Genomic DNA, 22,623 nt, shown 5'->3' on the forward strand with positions numbered 1-22,623 from the left:
TTAATTACACTGGACTTATATTTTACGGTGTTTTGTGGGCACTATTATATCATATATCATTTGTTTATTTTTTTGTCACATATAATTTATGTCACTTAATATTTGTGTAAATGAGTTTACACATATAGACCATCAAAAGGAATTAATGCGACACAATTATCACCAATATTAGGAGTGGTATTTTTTGGAAAAAGTTTTACATAGTATTTAAAGTGGCAGCTGATGGATATAATATTGAATATTTAAAAGCATCAATTGGCGCGGTTTAGTGATTAACATACCTTTAAGAATCACTCTATAAAATAAGTGGGGAAAAAGTGTTGACGAGTTGAAGTGAATCAGGAGATGGAAGAGGTTATGAGCAGTCAGTGAAATGATGCACAAGTTATAAGTTAAGTAGATAAGGTAAGGACATAGCTAAGTCAGCTGCAGTCACGTTAATGTGAAGAGTATTGGTAACACGAAAATGAACGTCAGGGAGTTCCACAGTTCTCTTACTCATGAAACATGGCATAAGCGAGATTCTGGGTGTTGTGTCAGTCTCCGTGAATCAACAGGATGATCAGCGTCAACAGTGATTGTGTGATTCGGTGAAAGTTGAGCAGCCGATAGAGGGTCAAGCAGGTGTGTCGCAGGATGGTTGGATGTGCTGAGAGTAGCATTCCAGGATTGATCTTCTTTCTAGGATCATGGGTAACTTTGATAGTCCTGCAGTATTGGTCCCCAGTAATGACTGATGGTATTTCTTAGTGGGCGCAAAAAGCTCTAGTCGAAACTAAACTTCGATAGACGAGGAAGGGTGGTCGTTGAGCATAGAAGTTATGTCAGGGGAAGTTCGTATCCTGTGTGGAAGTGTCGGTAGGATGATATCGAAGCCAGTTTACAGAGTTGAGTCCCTCCAATGGTAAATATCCTTAAGTGGGCCTATCCGTAAGAGGTCAGGAGTATATTTGCTTTGGCTTAAAAAGAGTGAGAGTCAAGGTACCAGCGAAACTAAGAGTTATTCCAGGATCTTAGCAAGTGATGTCAAAATAACATGGAGAAGAAAAAAAAAAGTGAAGAGAAAAAAACCCTTGGGGGGGGGGGGTGGAAACAGAATCATGGAAGTTTGGAGGATGATCTCGCTTCCGCTAGTCAGCAAGATTAGAGGCCTCAGGTTTAGGAAGAATGGCGGGCCCTTCGATGGGCTGGTGAAGCCATGGGGCTACCATTCCTGGGGGCTCTTCCTCCAGTTGGTGGTGGTGAGGAGTGGCATTGGTGATCTGAGCAACCCGCTTCTTGAACGTCTTCCATCGAGGTGGCTCGCCTCATGTGGGGAAGGCGAAAGTCGGTATACCAATCTTGTAGGTCAACAAGTGGTAATTCCAAGGCATTGCAAAAGTGTTCCAGGTCTTTCGGTACTTTTAGGTTGACAGTGAGGCCATGAGCTGTTGCGGAGAAGCAAAACGGAAATTTCCATCGATATGTGATAGTTCTGGATCGTAGCAGATCTAGTTGTGGGCGGGGTTCTCTTCTACACTGGAGAGTGATATTGGAAAGATGTTGGAAGATTTTGACCTCTGCACCCTGAAAGGAGATACAGTTGCGGTTTCTAGCTCGTCTAAGGACTTCTTCTTTTAAGCGAAAGTTCACTAAACAACAGATTGCGTCTCTGGGCGGGTCTGTATCTCTATGCCTGGGTCTCAGAGCTCTGTGGAAGCACTCCACTTCTATTGGAGAGTCAGTAGGTATTTCAAGTAAATCATTGAATATAGAAATACAGCTTGAGTTAAACGGGAAGGTTCTATAGATTCGGGTATCCCCCTTACCGAGGTTGTGGCGACGGCTCCTGTTATCAAGATCTTCCATATGATAATACCTCAATATGCTCACCCTATAGCCAAAGCAAACAAGTGCTAAACTAAATAAACTATGTATAAATCAATTGAATCAAGTACATACAGGTGAAACTCGAAAAATTAGAATATCGTGCAAAAGTTCATTTATTTCAGTAATGCAACTTAAAAGGTGAAACTAATATATGAGATAGACTCATTACATGCAAAGCAAGATAGTTCAAGCCGTGATTTGTCATAATTGTGAGGATTATGGCTTACAGCTCATGAAAACCCCAGATCCACAATCTCTGAAAATTAGAATATTACATGCAATCAATAAAACAAGGATTGTACATAAAACAATATCGGACTTCTGAAAAGTATAAGCATGCAAATGTACTCAGTACTTGGTTTGGGCCCCTTTTGCAGCAATTACTGCCTCAATGCGGTGTGGCACGGAAGATATCAGCCTGTGGCACTGCTGAGGTGTTATGGAAGACCAGGATGCTTCAATAGTGGCCTTCAACTCTTCTACATTGTTCGGTCTCATGTCTCTCAGCTTTCTCTTGGCAATCAATGCCCCATAGATTCACCATGGGGTTCAGGTCAGGCGAGTTTGCTGGCCAATCAAGCACAGTAATCCCACGATCACTGAATCAGGTTTTGGTGCTTTTGGCAGTGAAGGCAGGTGCCAAGCCCTGCTGGAAAATGAAGTCAGCATCCCCATAAAGCTTGTCTGCAGAAGGAAGCATGAAGTGCTCCAAAATCTCCTGGTAGATGGCTGCGTTGACCCTGGACTTAATGAAGCACAGTGGACCAACACCAGCAGATGACATGGCTCCCCAAATCAACACAGACTGGGGAAACTTCACACTGGACTTCAAGCATCTTGCAGTGTGCGCCTCTCCATTCTTCCTCCATACTCTGGGTCCTTGGTTTCCAAATGAGATGCAAAAGTTGCTCTCATCAGGAAAGAGGACTTTGGACCACTGAGCAACAGACCAGGTCTGTTTTTCTTTAGCCCAGGTAAGACGCTTCTGACATTGTTGTTCAGGAGTGGCTTGACATATGACATTTGAAGCCCATGAAAATATGACATTTGAAGCCCATGTTCAGGATTCGTCTGTGTGTGGTGGCTCTTGATGCACTGATTGCAGCCTCAGTCCACTCCTTGTGAAAGTCCCCAACACTTCTGAATGTCCTTTTCCTGACAATCCTCTCCAGGCTGCGGTCATCCCTGCTGCTTGTGAACCTTTTACTTCCATACTTTTCCCTTCCACATAACTTTCTATTAATGTGCTTTGATACAGCACTTTGGGAACATCCAACTTCTTTTGCAATTACCTTTTGAGGCTTTCCCTCCTTATGGAGGGTGTCAATGATGGTTTTCTGCACAACTGTCAGGTCAGCAGTCTTTCCCATGATTGTGATTCCTACTGAACCAGACTGAGAGACCATTTAAAGGCTCAGGAACCCTTTGCAGTGTGTTATGGCTTAATTAGCTGATTAGAGTGGGACACTTTGAGCCTAGAATATTGCACCTTTTCACAATATTCAAATTTTCTGAGATTTTGGATTTGGGGTTTTCATGAGCTGTAAGACATAATCATCACAATTATGACAAATCACGGCTTGTACTATCTTGCTTTGCATGTAATGAGTCTATCTCATATATTAGTTTCAACTTTTAAAGTTGCATTACTGAAATAAATGAACTTTTGCACGATATTCTAATTTTTCAAGTTTCACCTGTATAATAATATAAACGCAGTGTAAAAAACAAAACAAAATTACTATAAACACAGTGTCCAAAAATAAATATTATAAACGCAGTGTCCAAAATACCATGGTATAAATCAATTGAATCAAGTGCATATAATAATTAAATTAAATATAATATAAACGCAGTGTTCAAAAATTAATAAACGCAGTGTCCAAAATACCAAGTGTCCAAAAATATACTAAAGATGCAAATCCAAGTCCTTTCTGTAGACACTTTCCCAAAAAGACACCAAAGTGATCCTCAAAAAAAAGGAAATTAAATAGTGTATTATCCTTAAAACAATATTGTACAATCATATACAACATAAGTGTCACTCCATATCAAACGTGATCATATATGTGAATCAAGTGCTCGACGTGAAAAAACGTGCTAGTGAAACACTCTGGTGATCCAACAAATCAAAAAATCAAAGTGCTAGTAGTAGTGCCCACTTCTGTAGTGTAATGACTGAATACCCTTACCAGATGGCAAAAGAAACAGCACTTTAATACCACTAAGGGTATACACCATCTAAGGAAAGCTAATCCAGCCCCGATATGTTCATTGAGATTTCCTCATAGCCTCATGGATAATGCTCCTAGCTTTCATCAGGACCTTGAGCAGGATTACTCCATAGTATTCATCATATATAAAAAGGATATATAGTGTAATTCCGTATGGTATAAATAAATAACACTTTATTATGCTCTTACTTTTAAAAACCGATAAATAGCACCACAGCACTCATAACCCAAACTTCTTGCAGAGCTCAGCTGTTTATATTATTATATGTACTTGATACAATTGATTTATACCTTGGTATTTTGGACACTGCGTTTATAATATTTATTTTTGGACACTGCGTTTATAATAATTTTTTCTTTTTTGACACTGCATTTATATTATTATATGTACTTGATACAATTGATTTATACATAGTTTAGTTTAAAATTGTTTGCTTTGGCTATAGGGTGAGCATATTGAGGTAGTATCATTGTTCTGCTTCGTGTTATTGAACTGTTGTATAACACTAGTCAGACAGTCTAACAATAATTCAGAAGTCAAGAAACGTGAGACATCAGATCTGTATGAATTCTTTGTTCTGAATAACTTTATAAAACTACAACATAAGCACAAACAAAACATATGTGTCAGTACATTAAACATTATACAACAGCTTCATCCCATCAGTGAGTGAAATCACGCACAATTCCACCATAAGTCCGGGAATAGCTTGGAGCTTCACTGTATGCTACTTGCTAGTTTCAGAAGCAGTCACGAAATGGAGGATATGAAGTTCCAGGTTAGAGGTTATTGCCTCTATGTGAAAATTACCACTTCCTGACAAATCCTGATATAACTAGGCATAATAACTCTAACCAATAGATGGCAGCAACATCACATAGCATTACAGTATATTAGATATATTATTTTCAACAATATGGGCAGAACAATCATTTATTACACTTTCAAGGGTGAAAGACTTACCGTATTTTTTGCTCCATAAGACGCACTCCCCCTCCAAGAAGGGGGGGAAAATGTCAGTGCGTCTTATAGAGCGAATATAAAGCGGCCGGTCCGGTATTTCCACTATGTCAGAATACCGGGCCAGCCGCTCACCTGTTCCTCGATCCAGCGCTGTAGTCTTCCCACGCCGGCTTCTTTCCGCCCCGGCATTTGTGACAGCCGGGTGCCCACTGCACATGCACGAGAAGCGCTGAGCTTTGTGAATGGTCCGGCGTCTTCTGGGACACATGACAGGTCCCAGGAGATGACGGAGCCATTCAAAAAGCGCGCTTCTCGCGCATGCGCAGTGGGCCCTCGGCTGTCAAAGCTGGGTGCCCACAGTATAGGAGGGAGAGCTCCGTGGAAGTCTCAAATTCAGGTACCCGCTCCACCTCACTCCCTAAAGGTCCGCAGTGTCTAGTCATGCCCTGTACTGTCTGCAGTCTCTGGTCATCCCCTGTACTGTCTGCAGTCTCTGGCAGGGGCGGACTGAAAACTCATGGGGCCCCCGGGCAAGAGGGGATCATGGGGCCCCTGTGTCCTTGCCCAAACTCAAAAAAGCCTATGAAAAAGGTACCAGGGGCATCTAATGGGGCCCCATACTGACCCCGGGCCCACGGGCAGTGCCCGAGTTTCAAAATGGTCAGTCCGACCCTGGTCTCTGGTCATCCCCTGTACTGTCTGCAGCCTCTGGTCATCCCCTGTACTGTGTCCGCAGCCTCCGGTCATCCCCTGTACTGTGTCCGCAGCCTCCGGTCATCTCCTGTACTGTGTCCGCAGTCTCCGGTCATCTCCTGTACTGTGTCCGCAGTCTCCGGTCATCTCCTGTACTGTGTCCGCAGTCTCCGGTCATCTCCTGTACTGTGTCCGCAGTCTCCGGTCATCTCCTGTACTGTGTCCGCAGTCTCCGGTCATCTCCTGTACTGTGTCCGCAGTCTCCGGTCATCTCCTGTACTGTGTCCGCAGTCTCCGGTCATCCCCTGTACTGTGTCCGCAGTCTCTGGTCATCTCCTGTACTGTGTCCGCAGTCTCTGGTCATCTCCTGTACTATGTCTGCAGTCTCTGGTCATCTCCTGTACTATGTCCGCAGTCTCTGGTCATCTCCTGTACTGTGTCTGCAGTCTTTGGTCATCTCTTGTACTGTCTGCAGTCTCTGGTCATCTCCTGTACTATGTCTGCAGTCTCTGGTCATCTCCTGTACTATGTCCGCAGTCTCTGGTCATCTCCTGTACTATGTCCACAGTCTCTGGTCATCTCCTGTACTATGTTTGCAGTGTCTGGTCACTTCCTGTACTGTGTCTGCAGTCCATTGGTTCAGAATATTTTTTTTCTTGTTTCTAAAACCTAGGTGCGTCTTATGGTCAGGTGCGTCTTATGGAGCGAAAAATACGGTATATGCTTTCAGGGGATAGGTTTATATGTTTATTTGAGATATCGTCTTGATTCAGATTCTAAGATCTTCCATATGGCGTTGTAATTCCCTGAGGTGTACGGCATGAGATTCTGTCACTTGCTGTACCTGGCATAAGATCGTGTCGGGCTGTGACTCGTTCAACATTATCAAGTCTAAGGGCCATGGACTAGAAGTCGTCCCTGAGATCTGATATAGCTGCAAATACTGGAGGATTTTATGTCTGCTGCTACAGCTCGCAGGTCCTCTAGGTTAAGCAGGGGTGCTGAGTGCACTGGCTGTGCAGAACAGGAGTGGTCCCTGGCTGCAGAATGTGAGTGCTCGTGTTTTGTAGAACAGGAATGGTCACAGGCTGAATAGCTGGGAGGGCTACATGTTACTGCGCTGATGTGATCACGGGTTGCAGAGCTGGAACGATCACGGGTTGCATAGCTAGGGTGGTCACGAGCTGAAGAACTGAGGTGATCACGGGCTGCAGAATTGGGGTGATCACAGGCTGCTGAATTGAGGTGATCACGGGCTACAACATTGGAGTGGTCGCGGGCTGCAGATTTGGGGTGATCACGGGATGCAGAATTAGGGTGATCACGGGATGCAGAGCTGGGGTGATCACAGGATGCAGAATTAGGGTGATCACGGGATGCAGAGCTGGGGCGATTACAGGTTGGAGAGCTGGAGTGGTCACGGGCAGCAGAACTGGGATGATCACGGACTGCAGAAATGGAGTGATCACGGGTAGCAGAGCTGGGTAAATCATGGGCTGCAGAGCTGAGGGGATCACAGGCGAGAGGATAGGGATACTCACAGGCAGATGAGCTGGAATGTGCTGGTGCTGCAGAACAGGGATGGTCACAGGCTGTGCTGCAGTAGTGATCACTGGTTATTAGTGCAGGATGGCTGGGAGAGCTATCACTGCTAGCTGGATGCTGCTGAGGAGGGGCCTGTGAGGAGAACTGGGGTGGCCCCATATTGTCTCTGTGCTGGGTCCGGAATATCTCTGGTATATTTCTCCCCAGCTGCGTGCCTTTGTCCCTAGAAGAACGAGACCAGGACGCGGAGGAGTTCCGCTGGCTTTTGCCCATCCTGGAGCAGTGGGAAGCCGCCTGTGGAGCAGAAACAGGGCCGTGAAGCTCTGGAGCTCTGGGATCAGGCAGCCATCTTAGGTTGGGACCAGACCACGCCCCGCATACATATTTTATTATATCTTTTCATGTGACAACACTGAAGAAATGACACTTTGCTACAATGTAAAGTAGTGAGTGTACAGCTTGTATAACAGTGTAAATTTGCTGTTCGCTCAAAATAACTCAACACACAGCCATTAATGTCTAAACCGCTGGCAACAAAAGTGAGTACACCCCTAAGTTAAAGTATCCAAATTGGGCTCAAAGTGTCAATATTTTGTGTGGCCACCATTATTTTCCAGCATTGCCTTAACCCTCTTGGGCATGGAGTTCACCAGAGCTTCACAGGTTGCCACTGCTGGAGTCCTCTTCCACTCCTCCATGATGACATAACGAAGCTGGTGGATGTTAAGAGACCTTGCGCTCCTCCACCTTCCATTTGAGGATGCCCCACAGATGCTCAATAGGGTTTAGGTTTGGAGATATGCTTTGGGGTAGTTATGTTGGAAGCATCATCTTTAGAAGAGGCTTCCTTCTGGGATGACAGCCATGCAGACCTGTTTGATGCAGTGTGCCGCATATGGTCTGAGCACTGACAGGCTGACCCCTCACCCCTCAACCTCTGCAGCAATCATACGTCTATTTTCCAAACACAACCTCTGGATATGATGCTGAGCACATGCACTCAACTTCTTTGGTCGATCATGGCGAGGACTGTTCTGAGTGGAACCTATCCTCTTAAACCGCTGTATGGTCATGGCCACTGTGCTGCATTCAGTTTCAGGGTCTTGGCAATCTTCTTATAGCCTAGGCCATCTTTATGTAGAGCAACAATCCTTTTTTTTCAGATTCACCATGTTGAATTTCCAGTGACCAGTATGAGAGAGTGAGAGTGATAAACACCAAATTTGACACACCTGCTCCCCATTCACACCTGAGACCTTGTAACACTAGGGAGTCACATGACACCGGGGAGGAAGAATGGCTAATTGGGCCCAATTTGGACATTTTCACTTAAGGATGTACTCACTTTTGTTGCCAGTGGTTTAGACATTAATGGCTGTGTGTTGAGCTATTTTGAGGGGACAGCTAATTTACACTGTTATACAAGCTGTACACTCACTACTTTACATTGTAGCAAAGTATAATTTCTTCAGTGTTTTAACATGAAAAGATAAAATATTTACAAAAATATGAGGGGTGTACTCACTTCTGTGAGATACTGTATGATATAGATAGATATATATATATATATATATACTGTGACAGTGTGGCGATCTGTCACCCTGGATTCTCAACAAGGCAGGTTGAGGGGCTCCAGGGTAAAGGTTTGATATGGAGGAAAGTGGCTTTTCACTTTCCTCCTTTGTTTGTAAGGTCCATTTTGGGAGCTGGAGCCTGGAGATTTCAAAGCGATTTGGGAGGGATGAAATCTCCAATCCTGGGACCAGGTTTTGGGAATGGCCAGGAGACTGATTGCACAGGTGTGTGCAGGCCTTTAGAGAGAGTCAGGATCAGAGTTCTGAGCTCCACCCCAGCAGCTAGGAGTCAGCAGGGCTCCACCCTGGCAGACGGGAGGTCTCTGCCTTGGAGTCAGGTGGAAGCCAGACTAGCTGTGTGCTAGGGGCTATAATTTGGGAAGAGTCTGCAGGAGACAGACATTGAACTGTGTGTAAGCCAGGAGGCTGAATCTTTGTTTTGTTGGTGGATACCCCTGCGTGGGAAGCATTATGTTTGAACTTTCATTTAAATAAAAGTGGGCTAAAAAGGCCCTGAAAAAGAAAGCGAGTAGCTGTTTGCGTTTAAAAGCTCTACCACGTTGAAGCGAGTTCCCACAATACATATATACACACACACACGTCCCACAGAAAAGAACAGTATGATTGAAGATTGAAGATTAGCTAGTATATTAAGATATTCATCACATATACAGGGGCTTATAACCAACAACATGTAGACAACTGACAGAGTCAGGTGGACTAATATATGGTAAAGTGTCTACTATCTATGCCGGAGGACAGGGTATCAAGGTGGATCGATGTAGAGTAGACGTCCACAATTACCTCTTCCGATTCATACCAAGGTGATATGCCCAGTTGTTTTAGTGAGGAGAGCCTGTGGGTGCCCAGGGAGCTGACAGGACTGCATGGAATACACACCATCCACAACCAGGAAGTGGATACTGAAAGTGCGTTCCAGCAAGCACTTCCGGTATCACATGACGTCACATCATGTCCTCCAGTCAATACTGAGAGGAACCAGAGATGTGAACATGGGATGACCTGTCTTAGCTCCCTCTACTGGAAGTATCTGGTATAGATGGAAAAAAAAGGTCTTCACTGCTAGCTGGCAAGTATGTGGATGGGCACGTACATAATATATTAAACCAAAAGAGTGAGAGTGTGTGTGTGTGTGTGTGTGTGTGTGTGTGTGTGTGTGTGTGTGTGTCGCTGAGCGAACCATTGGCGCTTTATAAATACTGTATAATAATAATACTAATACATATATATATATGGTCCATGCGTATTTGGTGCATCTGTAATAAAGTATTATAAGGGAGAGAGAACTGTATTTAACCAGGTACGCGGACCGCGAGGATGACAGCAATGTAATTAACAAACGGTGGCAAGGTCCCAGTAAAAAACAAAAACACAGGTACATAAAAAGAGCATTCAAGAAAATCAAGGATCCTAGACTCAGACGGCATTAGTAGTGCTGGTGAGACAACATTGGCGCAGGGGTGTAGCTTCCCATGTCGCCGAAGTCCAGGATCCCAAATATAAGCTACAATGTAGCACCGAAGGGGGGTGTAGAACGATCCCCAGGTAGTGGGGCAACCAAAATTCAACAGGTAGAGGGAGAGAGGATAACAACGGTATTAACCGCCCTGAAAACCAAACGAGTACACCGTACGGTGTGTGTGGCAAAAAAAGTGGGGGAAAAGGGAACAATAAATGTAGGACAGTGTTCAGTCCATGGTATCTTGTGAGGTTAGTCCTGGAGACGAAAAACGCCCCCTCTTGTGGAAATTGAATTGACCTTCAGTTGCACGTGCAGGGAGGGACTTCCGAGGCAAGCAGGATGTGGACCTCCGTTCGGGGCTTTCTGAAGGCGTCGCTGGGGGATGTAGTTGCAGGGCCCGTAGGGTGTCTAAAAGATCCTCTGCAGTTTTGCAGGTGAAATCTCGGGACTGCTATCGGAATCGCACTGCGAAAGGGAAGCTCCACCTATATTGTATAGCGTGTTGTTGAAGTACTTGTAAATGGGGTTTCATAGCCCTGCGCTTGGAGATGGTTGTGGAGCATAGATCTTGGAATAACTGGTAGGGATGACCTTGGAATTGTAGAGATTCCGCGTTACGGGCAGCTTGTAGGAGTTGCTCCTTAGTACGGAAAAAGTGGAGCTTGGCTATAATATCGCGTGGTGGACCATCCGCACGTCGTGGTGCTAACGCCCTGTGAACTCTATCCAATTCCAATCTGTCAATTGGGATAGCTGGGGCAAGCTCTTGGAACAGAGCTGTTATCGTGGATTGGACATCGACGATCGTTTCTGGAAGCCCACGGATACGTAAGTTTGAGCGCCGTGCTCGGTTTTCAAAGTCCTCCAGTCGTGTTAATAGTGTTGCGTTTTCGTCACGCAGAAGATCAAGATCATCCGTGTGTGTCTGAAGTGAGGCGTCAAGACCATCTACCCTCAGTTCTAGGTCCGCTGCGCGTTGTCCTAGTTCACGGATTTCCCTAGATAGCGTGGCTGTGATGCGGTCTGAGGTTTGCTTCAGAGCTTTGTGTAGCATTTTTTCAAAGCGTGATAATAGGTCAGGGGGTGTAAGGTCAGGCGTCAGGGCTTGTGTAGGGACATCGGTTTCAGTGTCAGACTCACCCTCAGACGTGCAGGGATGGCTGGGCTGCGGGTCCTGCAGAGCTGCATATGCCCCCGCTGCTTGCTTGCTTCCACGTGTTGGGGCGGTGGCCATTTTGGTGGAGGCCTTTGCCAGGGCCTCTTTGATGGTTTTGGTTGATGGGGGGACCTGGTGCCGGGATGCCCCTTTAACCATTTTGCTGCTTGTCAAGAAGGGGGGGCTGTTATAATGAACTCAGCCCCCCCAGCTCTCGCCCTCTTCAGCCTGTGTGCAGTAGTAAGCTGTGTACTGTGGTGAGCTGTGTGCAGCAGTGGGCGGGCCTGTGCACAGCTCGCAGCGGGGATCGAGTCCTCAGTCAGAGTACTCTGACTTGGAGCGGAGGATCCGCCGCAGACCCGGGTGGATCAGACCCCGGGATAGTTGCCTAGGGGATCGGATCCCCTTAGAGTATATCGCGGGCCGGTACCCGCCGCTTCTGGGTGCCGTCACCCGACGGGACAGCGGAGCCTCATCGGGCCATGTCCGTCCCGCCGGCCGCGCATGCGCACTCTCCGCATATGTAATACATATTTTTATTTTAATGAGGGAAATTTGTCAACACAGCAGACCTATTTTGAAGGTAGTAAAAAAAAAATAACATTTTTGTCGTACCTGTAAAAATCACTTCCTTGTAGTACATTAAAGCATTAAAGGACATAGGATGACAGGATTCTGTAACCATGTGTTTGAGGTTTTTAGGAAACTGGAAGGACAGCACTGTATACCTCCTACGCCCAGGAAGCCTTGGTTACTTTAGCAAGCGATAATTGGGGAATGGATCAAAAGAATTAGACTGAATGGACTACCATCCTACAACATATAGGTTTACAGGTAAGACAAAAATCCTATTTTTAATCACAGTTTACAAGACACAGGGTAAGGTATTTTGTAGTCATGGTAAAGCCAAAAGCAGTCCAACTGAGGGGTGGGAAACACAGCAAAATAAACCAAATAAAATGGCCATGAAAAAGGAATAGATAGGGACCTTCACCAGCTTTTGGAATCACCTGAAAAACTTTACAACCAAAGCTGACATCTGCTGGGGGCTGCACCACAAACCAAAAATGCTATACAATTCATTTTTAATATTCAAAACTCCTCCACCCATGTCTCCATGATTTATTTGGCTGAGAAATCATTTTAAAATACACCACCTGGCATTTCTGGCAGTGGCCATCTTGAGTAAGGGCAGATGATTCATTGTAGCAGTTACTTCCTGGAATCCATCTGTCCTAAACGCAGGCATTGGCTGAGCTGAGTGAGATCCCTCCCCTCCGCATGGAAACCAGGAAGTAAATGAAAGAATGCAAAAAAAAAAGTTAAAACAAATAAATATGATATACTTTTCTATCTACAGTATTTACTAATGCTAGCAGCATAAGGATTAGAAATAGTCCATGTTGATTGAGAGAGTGAAGTTCCACTTTAACAAATGTGTGAAGGCCAATTGGCAGCCTCGCAAATCTAAGAAAACGGAAGCCTGCTGCTTCAGGTCAAGGTCAGAACCGAAATTTCTGCCCAAGCCAGAACCAGGTCCGCTTCTCAGCAAATGTTAATAGATCTAAAAGAGTATGCCCTAATGGGAAATGGAGGAACCCTGTCTTTAGGATCATAAACTTGCACGATGAGTTATCAAATCCATATAGCAATAGGAGATATAAGAAGTCAGCTGGCAAATACAGAAGTGATGGCAATAAGAAAGGCAATCTTGCAATTAAGGGTGCATAGACGGATATCGCTAATGGGCTCAAGAGGCGGTGAAAGGCAAGCGGTCTCTGAGAAAGAACCGTTAGGTTGACAATTGACCTTACTACTACCAACGATGCTGCACTATGCTTATTACTGACCAGCTTTAGAGAACAACGATTGGGAACTATTATAAAACAAAATCCTCCTGCACTTAAAGGAAGTGTACCCTAATGTAAAGCTGCCAACACTCTAAACTGATACCCAAACAGTGTATACAAATAATAAAATATAGTGCAGCGCTTCCCCAAATGAATATATATAAAAAATTGTACATAAATATACACACAATACAGTGCCCAAAACAGTGTGACCTACGGTCACCCGGGTGACCTATTAAAGTGATAATCCACAATAAATCAATGACAAAGACCCCTATGTATAAGGGGATAAAACAAAAAAAGTGATACTTGCCAAATGTGACCACACTACAAATCACATATAAATACACATAATTCATACAATCCAAAAATCATGCAATGTGCAAATGGTGTTAAAATCTGTTAAAGTGTCAGCAGCACACTTCTTCCACTGTGGCTACAATGCCTCCTTACCTCCTTCAGGCGACCCAAAGGGCCAAAAAGCCTTCAGGATCACCCCTGGATCCTTTTCAATCCTGGCTGGTAATAGTTCCCCCTTAGCTCCTCTCCTACAAGTCTCCAGGTCACTCAGGAAGGATATTCTGTGAAATATGTATCTCACCAACACAGTGAGCAACAAAAGAGATTCTCCATAGTGTAGTATTTTGTAAATCAAAATCTCATTTATTTAATAAAAATTGATTCCACTCACATTTGTGCAGTCCCCATTCCTCGCTGATGCATGGATGTACTGCATATGTATGGGGTTTCCAAGGTGTGCCAAGATGGCGTCCCACGCCGGAAGTGCATCATTGCACACCGGAAGCTGCGTATAGGCGTACCTATGCGTTACGTCACTCAAACTCATGACTTCCTCGGGATAGTGTGCTGACACTTTCACAGATTTTAACACCATTTGCACATTGCATGAGTTTTGGATTGTATGAAGCACTCATCATTTTGCTTATGAACTATTAGAGTTATTATGTGTATTTATATGTGATTTGTAGTGTGGTCACATTTGCCACTATATTTTATTATTTGTATACACTGAGTGGGAACTATTCCTTCCACTGGCATCAACGATGGGACACTGTTCCTCCAACTTATACTAATGATGGGGCACTATTCATCCCGCTAACAATGGGACTCTATTCCTCATACTAATACCAATGATGGGGCACTATTCCTCCTCTTACTGTCCACAGGCACTATATAATTTTTTTACTCCCACTGACCACCAAACCTGAAACATTGTCTACTTGTAATGACCCTGAAGCAGTTTCTACTCCCATTTGCTAGAGTCCAGCTCCCTAAAAGTCTGAAGGACCATAAGCTGGCCCTTTGACTAGAATGTTTTGAGACCATTAAATTGCCCTGAGCACCAAAATATTGATCAGGATCTAATAGTGCTTTCACACTGCTCAACTGAAAAAAATGCATTGAAAACACTTGTGTTTTTGGTGCATGTGTTTTCTGGTTGCCTGACTCCAACCAGGCACCTGTGAAACATGAACAAGTGACTAAAAAAATGCACCGAAAATGCAACCACTGTCCTTTTTTTATATGTTTTCCATTTAATTCAATGGGGAGCTGCATTTTGGTGCTATTTTGAAAAGTGAATCAACAATGTAGCAAGCAAGACTTTTCTAAACGCACCCGCGAGCACTAGTGTGAAGAGTCCCATAGGATTTAAAGGGAAATATTTTTCTTGCATTTTTAACACAGTAAAAAAGCAGCAAAAATGTATCAGCCCTAAGCTTCCTCTGAAGATCAACTACCCTGTACCAATAGGGTGTCCAGGACACCTCCCCAGAGTGAAATCCGTTGTGAGCACCTTCCAAACCACTGGGAAGAAGGATTCCAGCATTGAATTAAAAGTCCACAATGCCAGGGAAAGCTTGGTCTTGCTAGTCAGACAAACTGGACAATCTGGTGCCTGAGCCTGCATGCTGCCAGAATGTTGAGCTGCAACATCCTGGAGTGAAACTAGGCATACGGGACTGCCTCAAAGGAAGCCACTATTAGGTTCAGAACCTTCATGCAAAATTGAACGGTTGGGCTGCTCCTGAACCTAAATAGGATTCAAACGTAGGAGCAGAGAGATTGGAGATAGTCTGAAAGAAAAAAAGACCATGATTAGGCCCAGATAAGTAACAATTCGGATCCAGAACGGATATCTGGAGATTTAGGATCCACCCAAAGCTCTACCTGGTCTACACTATTGACAGTCATCGGAAATTCTTTCGCAGATGGAGAACAGGAGCCATCAGCTTAGTAAAGACCAATGCAGTGAACAGGCCAAAGGGAAGGGCAACAAATTGCATGCATGAGAGGTGTACTGAGAATGTTCCTACAAATCCTTGTTCTAAAATCTTTACATCCATACTAGTTTTTATACAATATTTTGACAAAATAGGAACCAGTGTTAATTCCATTAAAAGAATACAACAGAAATTTGGTTCTGATCAAACATACCCTGACAAAGGAGGCAGTCTTCCTTGAATGGCTTCCTTTCATCACCTTTTTAGTTTCCATGGCTAGATGGTTGACACTCTGAAAGTATAAGATATATAAAAACATAAAAATGGCAATTAATAAATTGCTCACATTTTTCTGCTTCGGAAACTTTTTAAAGTGAAATTGACCTTGCCTAAAACAGTGTTGAGACTTCAGCAGCATGTGGTATTGGTAAATCAATGGACAACAAAGATTCCTGAACACTTTTGGGAATATCCCAGGGATATTGAATTAAAATTCATAGAGGTCCGGTCATTAAAACTTTCATCCAGCAAAGGTCCGAGTCTCCTGTTTGTGCTATGATTCTGGTTCTTCATATCACAGCCCCACCCCCTTACATTACAGTTTTCCCTTTACATTGCAGTCCATTTCGCATCACAATTCCCCCTCTCTACCACAGTACTACCTATTTTTTACATTACAGTGCCTGCTTTACATCACAGCCCCACTTTTGCATTCAAATCCCCCCATACTACATCACAGTGTCTTCATTACTTAATTGTCCTTTGTCTCCCCTTCACATCACAATTCCCCCCACCTTTACATCAGTGTCCTCAGACCCCAGACCACATCGGTGTCCTCTGTCACCCCTTTACATCACAGCCCCCTTACCTGAATTCCAGTCCCTGTCACAGCTCCCCTTCCTTGCACCCCAGTCCCCTTTACAGACCCCCCCCTTACTTGCATCTCAGTCTCCTTCACAGCCCCCCTTCCTTGTAGCCAAGTCCCCTTCACAGCCACCCTTTTTTGCACCCTTACTTACAGTTGCAAGAAAATGTATGTGAACCACTTGGGATTACGTGGAGTTTTGCATGAATTGGGCATAAAATGTGCTTTGAACGTCATCTAAGTCACAACAATAGAAGAACACAGTCTGCTGAACATAATACTACACAAACATTATATGTTGCCATGGTTTAATTGCACATATGTAATAATATGTGTGGGGAAAAAAAAGAAGGCACAGCACACCAACATCAAATCCTCATCCCACTGTAAAACATGGCAGAGGGAGCATCATGGTTTGGGGCTGCTTTGCTGCCTCAGGGCCTGGACGGATTGTTGTCATTGATGGGAAAATGAATTCCACAGTTTATCAAGACATTTTGCAGGAAAACGTACGATCATCTGTCCGCCAACTGAAGCTCCGCAGAGGATGGGTGATGCAACAGGACAATGACCCAAAGCATACAAGTAATTCAACAAAACAATGGCTGCAACAGCACAGAATACGCCTTCTGGAGTGGCCCAGTCAGAGTCCTGACCTCAACCGGATTGAAATGCTGTGGCGGGACCTTAAGAGAGCGATTCACACCAGACATCCCAAGAATATTGCTACACTGAAACAGTTTTGTGAAGAGGAGTGGTCAAAATTACTCCAGATCGTTGTGCAGGTCTGATCTGCAACTACAGGAAACGTTTGGTTGAGGTTATTGCTGCCAAAGGAGGGTCAACCAGTTATTAAGTCCAAAGGTTCACATACTTTTTCCTCCCTGCACTGTGAATGTTAACATGTTATGTGCAATTAAACCATGGCAACATCTAATGTTTGTGTAGTATTATGTTCAGCAGACTGTGTTCTTCTATTGTTGTGACTTAGATGACGTTCAGAGCACATTTTATGCCCAATTCATGCAAAACTCCACGTAATCCCAAGGGGTTCACATACTTTTTCTTGCAACTGTACATATCAGTCCCCTTCACAGCCCCCCCCCACTTCCTTGCACCCCAGTACTCATAACCCCCCTTCCTTGCTTCCCAGTCTACTTCATAGCTGGATATCAGCTTCAGATGACATCCAGGCTGCTAAATGTCAGAGGCGTGGTCCATATAGGATTGCAATTCGGTCTGTTCGCGGACCGCGGTCTGCCATTTAGTGATGCCAGGTATATCCTATAAATTTTTGGCTACAAATCAGCAGAATAACCTGTAATATTACCTATCATGTATCATGCACCTGTAATTTAACCAATCATGAGACCAGTGCCACACAAGGGCATAGAGATAAGGGGGAGAATGTCCTGCCCAAATGCTGAGTCAGTGTCCCTACTGTCGTGGCTACACCACCTCAGCAACATTGCCTGCAGTGCAGCACTCAGAGCAAGGTACAGTGTATCAATATACTAGCTGATAGCACCCACCACCACTGCCCACTGCTGTCAGCTATAGTGGTTGGTTGCTAGGACTGCGGATATCCTAGCTACCAATCACGTGCTTGCCTCACCCCCAGCACTGGAATTCCGAGAATGAGGAGGGCCAAATTCGGAACTTTCATCCAGACCTGAACGGTCCTAGTGCCCAACATGTCAGCTCCCAATTGTCCTATAGCTGCACTGAGAAGGAATATAGGCTGAAGTAAGGGGGATCTCTGAGGACCACAATCTGCATAAGGGCTCTGAGAACCATGATATAAGGGGGACTTCTGAAGATCAAGATGTAAGGGGGATCTCTGAGGACCATGATCTAAGGGAGGCTATGGGGACCTTAATATAAAAGGAGGGGTACTCTGGGAACCTTGATAAAGGGAGGGGGAACTCTGGGGACCTTTATGTGAGGGGGGTTGACTCTGGGGGCACCGATGTAAGAAAGGGGGACTCTAAAAACCTTGATGTAAGAGAGCCTCTGGGAACCATGATGTAAGGGGAGACAATGGGAATCAAGATGTAAGGGGGGATTAAGGGGACCCTGGTATAAGAGGGGACTCTGGGGACCCGGATTTAAAAAGGGGGGACTCTGGGGACCCATATGTAGGACACAGAGGGGGCCATGGGAACCTTGATATAAGAGGGGACTCTGGAGACACTGATGTAAGGAGAGGGGGAAACTCTGGGCAACTTGATTTAAGGGGATGACTCTGGGGACCCTGATTTAAGGAGCGGGGTACTTGGGACACTTATGCAAGACAGAGCGGGGACTCTGGAGACAGGGGCTACATGACACAGGTACTGAACAAATTTGGCTTCCATGGCCCTATTCTCTCGGCCATATTATCATTATACTCATTTCTTCCTGCTCAGGTATACATAGCTAGTCACTTTTATAACTAATGGTACAAGACAAGGATACCCCTTGTCTCCAACAATTTTTAACTTAATGATCAGACCACTTGCAGAATGTCTACGTTCTCACCCCTTAATTACTGGTTTGAAGTTCACAGTTAGACCCCATATCATCAACCTATTTGTGGATGCTGGTATTCGTATGCTAACTAATCCTATAATCTAAAAGAGCAAGAGAGCGCTTAAAACAAGATAAAGCTGCTAAACACCAAAAAGATACCATATAAAACCTCCAAATAAATCGTAAAAGCAGGGTGTAGTGCTAAAATGAATAACTAAAAGGCAAATATCTGTACTTACAGTCAGGTCCATAAATATTGGGACATCGACACAATTTTAACATTTTTGGCTCTATACACCACCACAATGCATTTGAAATGAAACAAACAAGATGTGCTTTAACTGCCGACTGTCAGCTTTAATTTGAGGGTATTTATATCCAAATCAGGTGAACGGTGTAGGAATTACAACAGTTTGCATATGTGCCTCCCACTTGTTAAGGGACCAAAAGTAATGGGACAATTGGCTTCTCAGCTGTTCCATGGCCAGGTGTGTGTTATTCCCTCATTATCCCAATTACAATGAGCAGATAAAAGGTCCAGAGTTCATTTCAAGTGTGCTATTTGCATTTGGAATCTATTGCTGTCAACTCTCAAGATGAGATCCAAAGAGCTGTCACTATCAGTGAAGCAAGCCATCATTAGGCTGAAAAAACAAAACAAACCCATCAGAGAGATAGCAAAAACATTAGGCGTGGCCAAAACAACTGTTTGGAACATTCTTAAAAAGAAGGAACGCACCAGAGAGCTCAGCAACACCAAAAGACCCGAAAGACCACGGAAAACAACTGTGGTGGATTACTGAAGAATTCTTTCCCTGGCGAAGAAAACACCCTTCACAACAGTTGGCCAGATCAAGAACACTCTCTAGGAGGTAGGTGTATGTGTGTCAAAGTCAACAATTAAGAGAAGACTTCACCAGAGTGAATACAGAGGGTTCACCACAAGATGTAAACCATTGGTGAGCCTCAAAAACAGGAAGGCCAGATTAGAGTTTGCCAAACGACATCTAAAAAGCCTTCACAGTTCTGGAACAACATCCTATGGACATATGAGACCGAGATCAACTTGTACCAGAGTGATGGGAAGAGAAGAGTATGGAGAAGAAAAGGAACTGCTCATGATCCTAAGCATACCACCTCATCAGTGGTGGTAGTGTCATGGCGTGGGCATGTATGGCTGCCAATGGAACTGGTTCTCTTGTATTTATTGATGATGTGATTGCTGACAAAAGCAGCAGGATGAATTCTGAAGTGTTTCGGGCAATATTATCTGCTCATATTCAGCCAAATGCTTCAGAACTCATTGGATGCCGCTTCACAGTGTAGATGGACAATGACCCAAAGCATACTGCAAAAGCAACCAAAGAGTTTTTAAGGGAAAGAAGTGAAATGTTATGCAATGGCCAAGTCAATCACCTGACCTGAATCGGATTGAGCATGCATTTCACTTGCTGAAGACAAAACTGAAGGGTTAATGCCCCAAGAACAAGCAAGAACTGAAGACAGTTGCAGTAGAGGCCTGGCAGAGCATCACCAGGGATGAAACCCAGTGTCTGGTGATGTCTATGCACTCCAGACGTCAGGCTGTAATTGCCTGCAAAGGATTTGCAACCAAGTATTAAAAAGTGAAAGTTTGATTTATGATTATTCTGTCCCATTACTTTTGGTCCCTTAACAAGTGGGAGACACATATGCAAACTGTTGCAATTCCTACACCGTTCACCTGATTTGGATGTAAATACCCTCAAATTAAAGCTGGCAGTCTGCAGTTAAAGCACATCTTGTTCGTTTCATTTCAAATCCATTGTGGTGGTGTATAGAGCCAAAAATGTTAGAATTGTGTCCATGTCCCAATATTTATGGACCTGACTGTATATCAAATAATATAGACACATTAAATAAAGTGATATGAAAACGTGTCAGTTTCATGAACAATAAATGCATGCATACATCATACAAAATGCATAAAACGCATAAACAGTATATAGCGAATTGATAAATCTACATAAAGTGCGACAAAGTTATAGCCTTGTCACTAAGTGGTGACAAATCAGGTGCAAAGTGTCGGACCAATTAATCAGACAATAGTCCACATCTAAGGTGCATAAGAGATCCTGATGATCTTCAAATCCAGGGATCTGTTGAGGTATTGTGGTGATATAAGTGATAAGATTGCGCACTCACCAGATACACAATCGGACTGCGCATTTGGAAATACCAATTCCAGAGGACTAAAGATCCCTTTATGGTCTGGTCAGGTGCCCCTCACTGCCTGGTATCCACTGCCACACATGATACAGCCGCTGTGTGGTGTTAGTAGCTCACAAGGAGCTCCAAGAGGAGGCCAGATGGTGTAATATCTTTTAAACAGGTGATGTTTATTCAAGAAAGTGCAGCACAAAAAATGTGAGGAAAACAAAGACACTGACCATCTGATGATATCCAAGATGGCCGCCGGGGCCCACTTGGCGCCAGCAGCGTGACGTCACAACTCTGTAGTTCCTCTCTGACGCGTTCTGTGAACTCGCACGTATTCATAGGGGGTATGCTTCAGTGAAGGACGTCTCTCATAGCTTTAATAATGTGCCATTTACATTATTTAAATGGTGCATACCTGACCCTGTGCTGAGTCGCTGGTCTCAGTGAGCAGAGGGCAGAGAGTGGAGGGAGCTGTGTGGTGGTGAAATGCCAGGAAGCGGCCGCTTGTCAACAGGAGAAGGACCCAGGGGAGGACTGGGAGGATCCATGTGACAGGTCAGGCGACCGAGTGGGGAAGCTTGAGAGCCGAGTGCCGGAGCGTGGAGGATGGATCCTTCCTGCTCCTTTCCTAATGGACTCCAGACTGTATCTCCTCTTCACTGTGGCAGAGGCATTCCTGGGAAGCAAAGTGTGGATGGTGACAGCCGCAGTACAGGACACGGGAGGAGTGCACCGTGGAGCCAGGCAGAGCAATAAAGTAAAAACCTGGGACAGGGTCCACAAGGCATGGGACCCCCCATGCACTGAAGGAGAACCAGCATACCCAGGAAAAAAAAGAAAGAACGGTGTCAGCAGGAACGGTGTGCAGGAGTGGGTGAGCGGCCGGGGAAAGCCTTAAATCCCCAAAGCAGAACCACTTTTGTGCTGTTGTTGAGGCTGGGAGACAGGAAGATAAAACATTAGTGTCTTGGGGGTCTCAGAGGTGGATGGGACTGCACACCTGAGACTCAGTTTGTACAGCTAAGTACAGATTTACTTTTCAATCTTACGCATATCCTGAGAAGTATGAAGAGTAGATCTGTTAGAGGAGGGGGAGCAAAAACCCCCCAGTCAAACTTAAATGCAAGTACGATAAAAGTCTCTACAGGAGAAAAGTCCAGAAGAACTAACTTTATAATGTCAAGGAGAGGAAAGCGGTCTTGGGAGGACAGGGGAGATTATCTCTAAAGGTATTGAAAGGAAACCAGCTGAAAGAAATCTCAAAGCTGGAAAGAGAATTGGGGAAGAGAAACATGGAGGAGCAAGAAGAAAGGCCACAAATGCTCACAAAAGCAGAGATCGCTGATATGTTTGTAAAGTTAGAAAATTCTATAAAAAGCGAAATGGCAATAATACATAGCGATATGGGATAGGTTTTGTCATGAGTAGTGGAGATGG

General features: G+C 44.5%; 1 protein-coding gene across 1 annotated transcript in view; it reads right to left on the reverse strand.

The window, feature by feature from the left end:
* The window catches only part of LOC149444940 (VPS35 endosomal protein-sorting factor-like), a gene marked incomplete at its 5' end in the record, with an annotated part of 803,117 nt that overhangs the window by 373,624 nt on the left and 406,870 nt on the right, over window positions 1–22,623 (reverse strand). The window contains one exon of the mRNA XM_089654375.1: window positions 15,826–15,903. Coding sequence (XP_089510501.1) covers window positions 15,826–15,903 — 78 coding nt within the window. The remainder of the gene's footprint in view (window positions 1–15,825; window positions 15,904–22,623) is intronic.

Source organism: Staurois parvus, unplaced genomic scaffold (assembly GCF_062004578.1).
Source record: "Staurois parvus isolate SC_StPar_1 unplaced genomic scaffold, SC_StPar_1.0 ptg000760l, whole genome shotgun sequence".
Lineage (NCBI taxonomy): Eukaryota > Metazoa > Chordata > Amphibia > Anura > Ranidae > Staurois > Staurois parvus.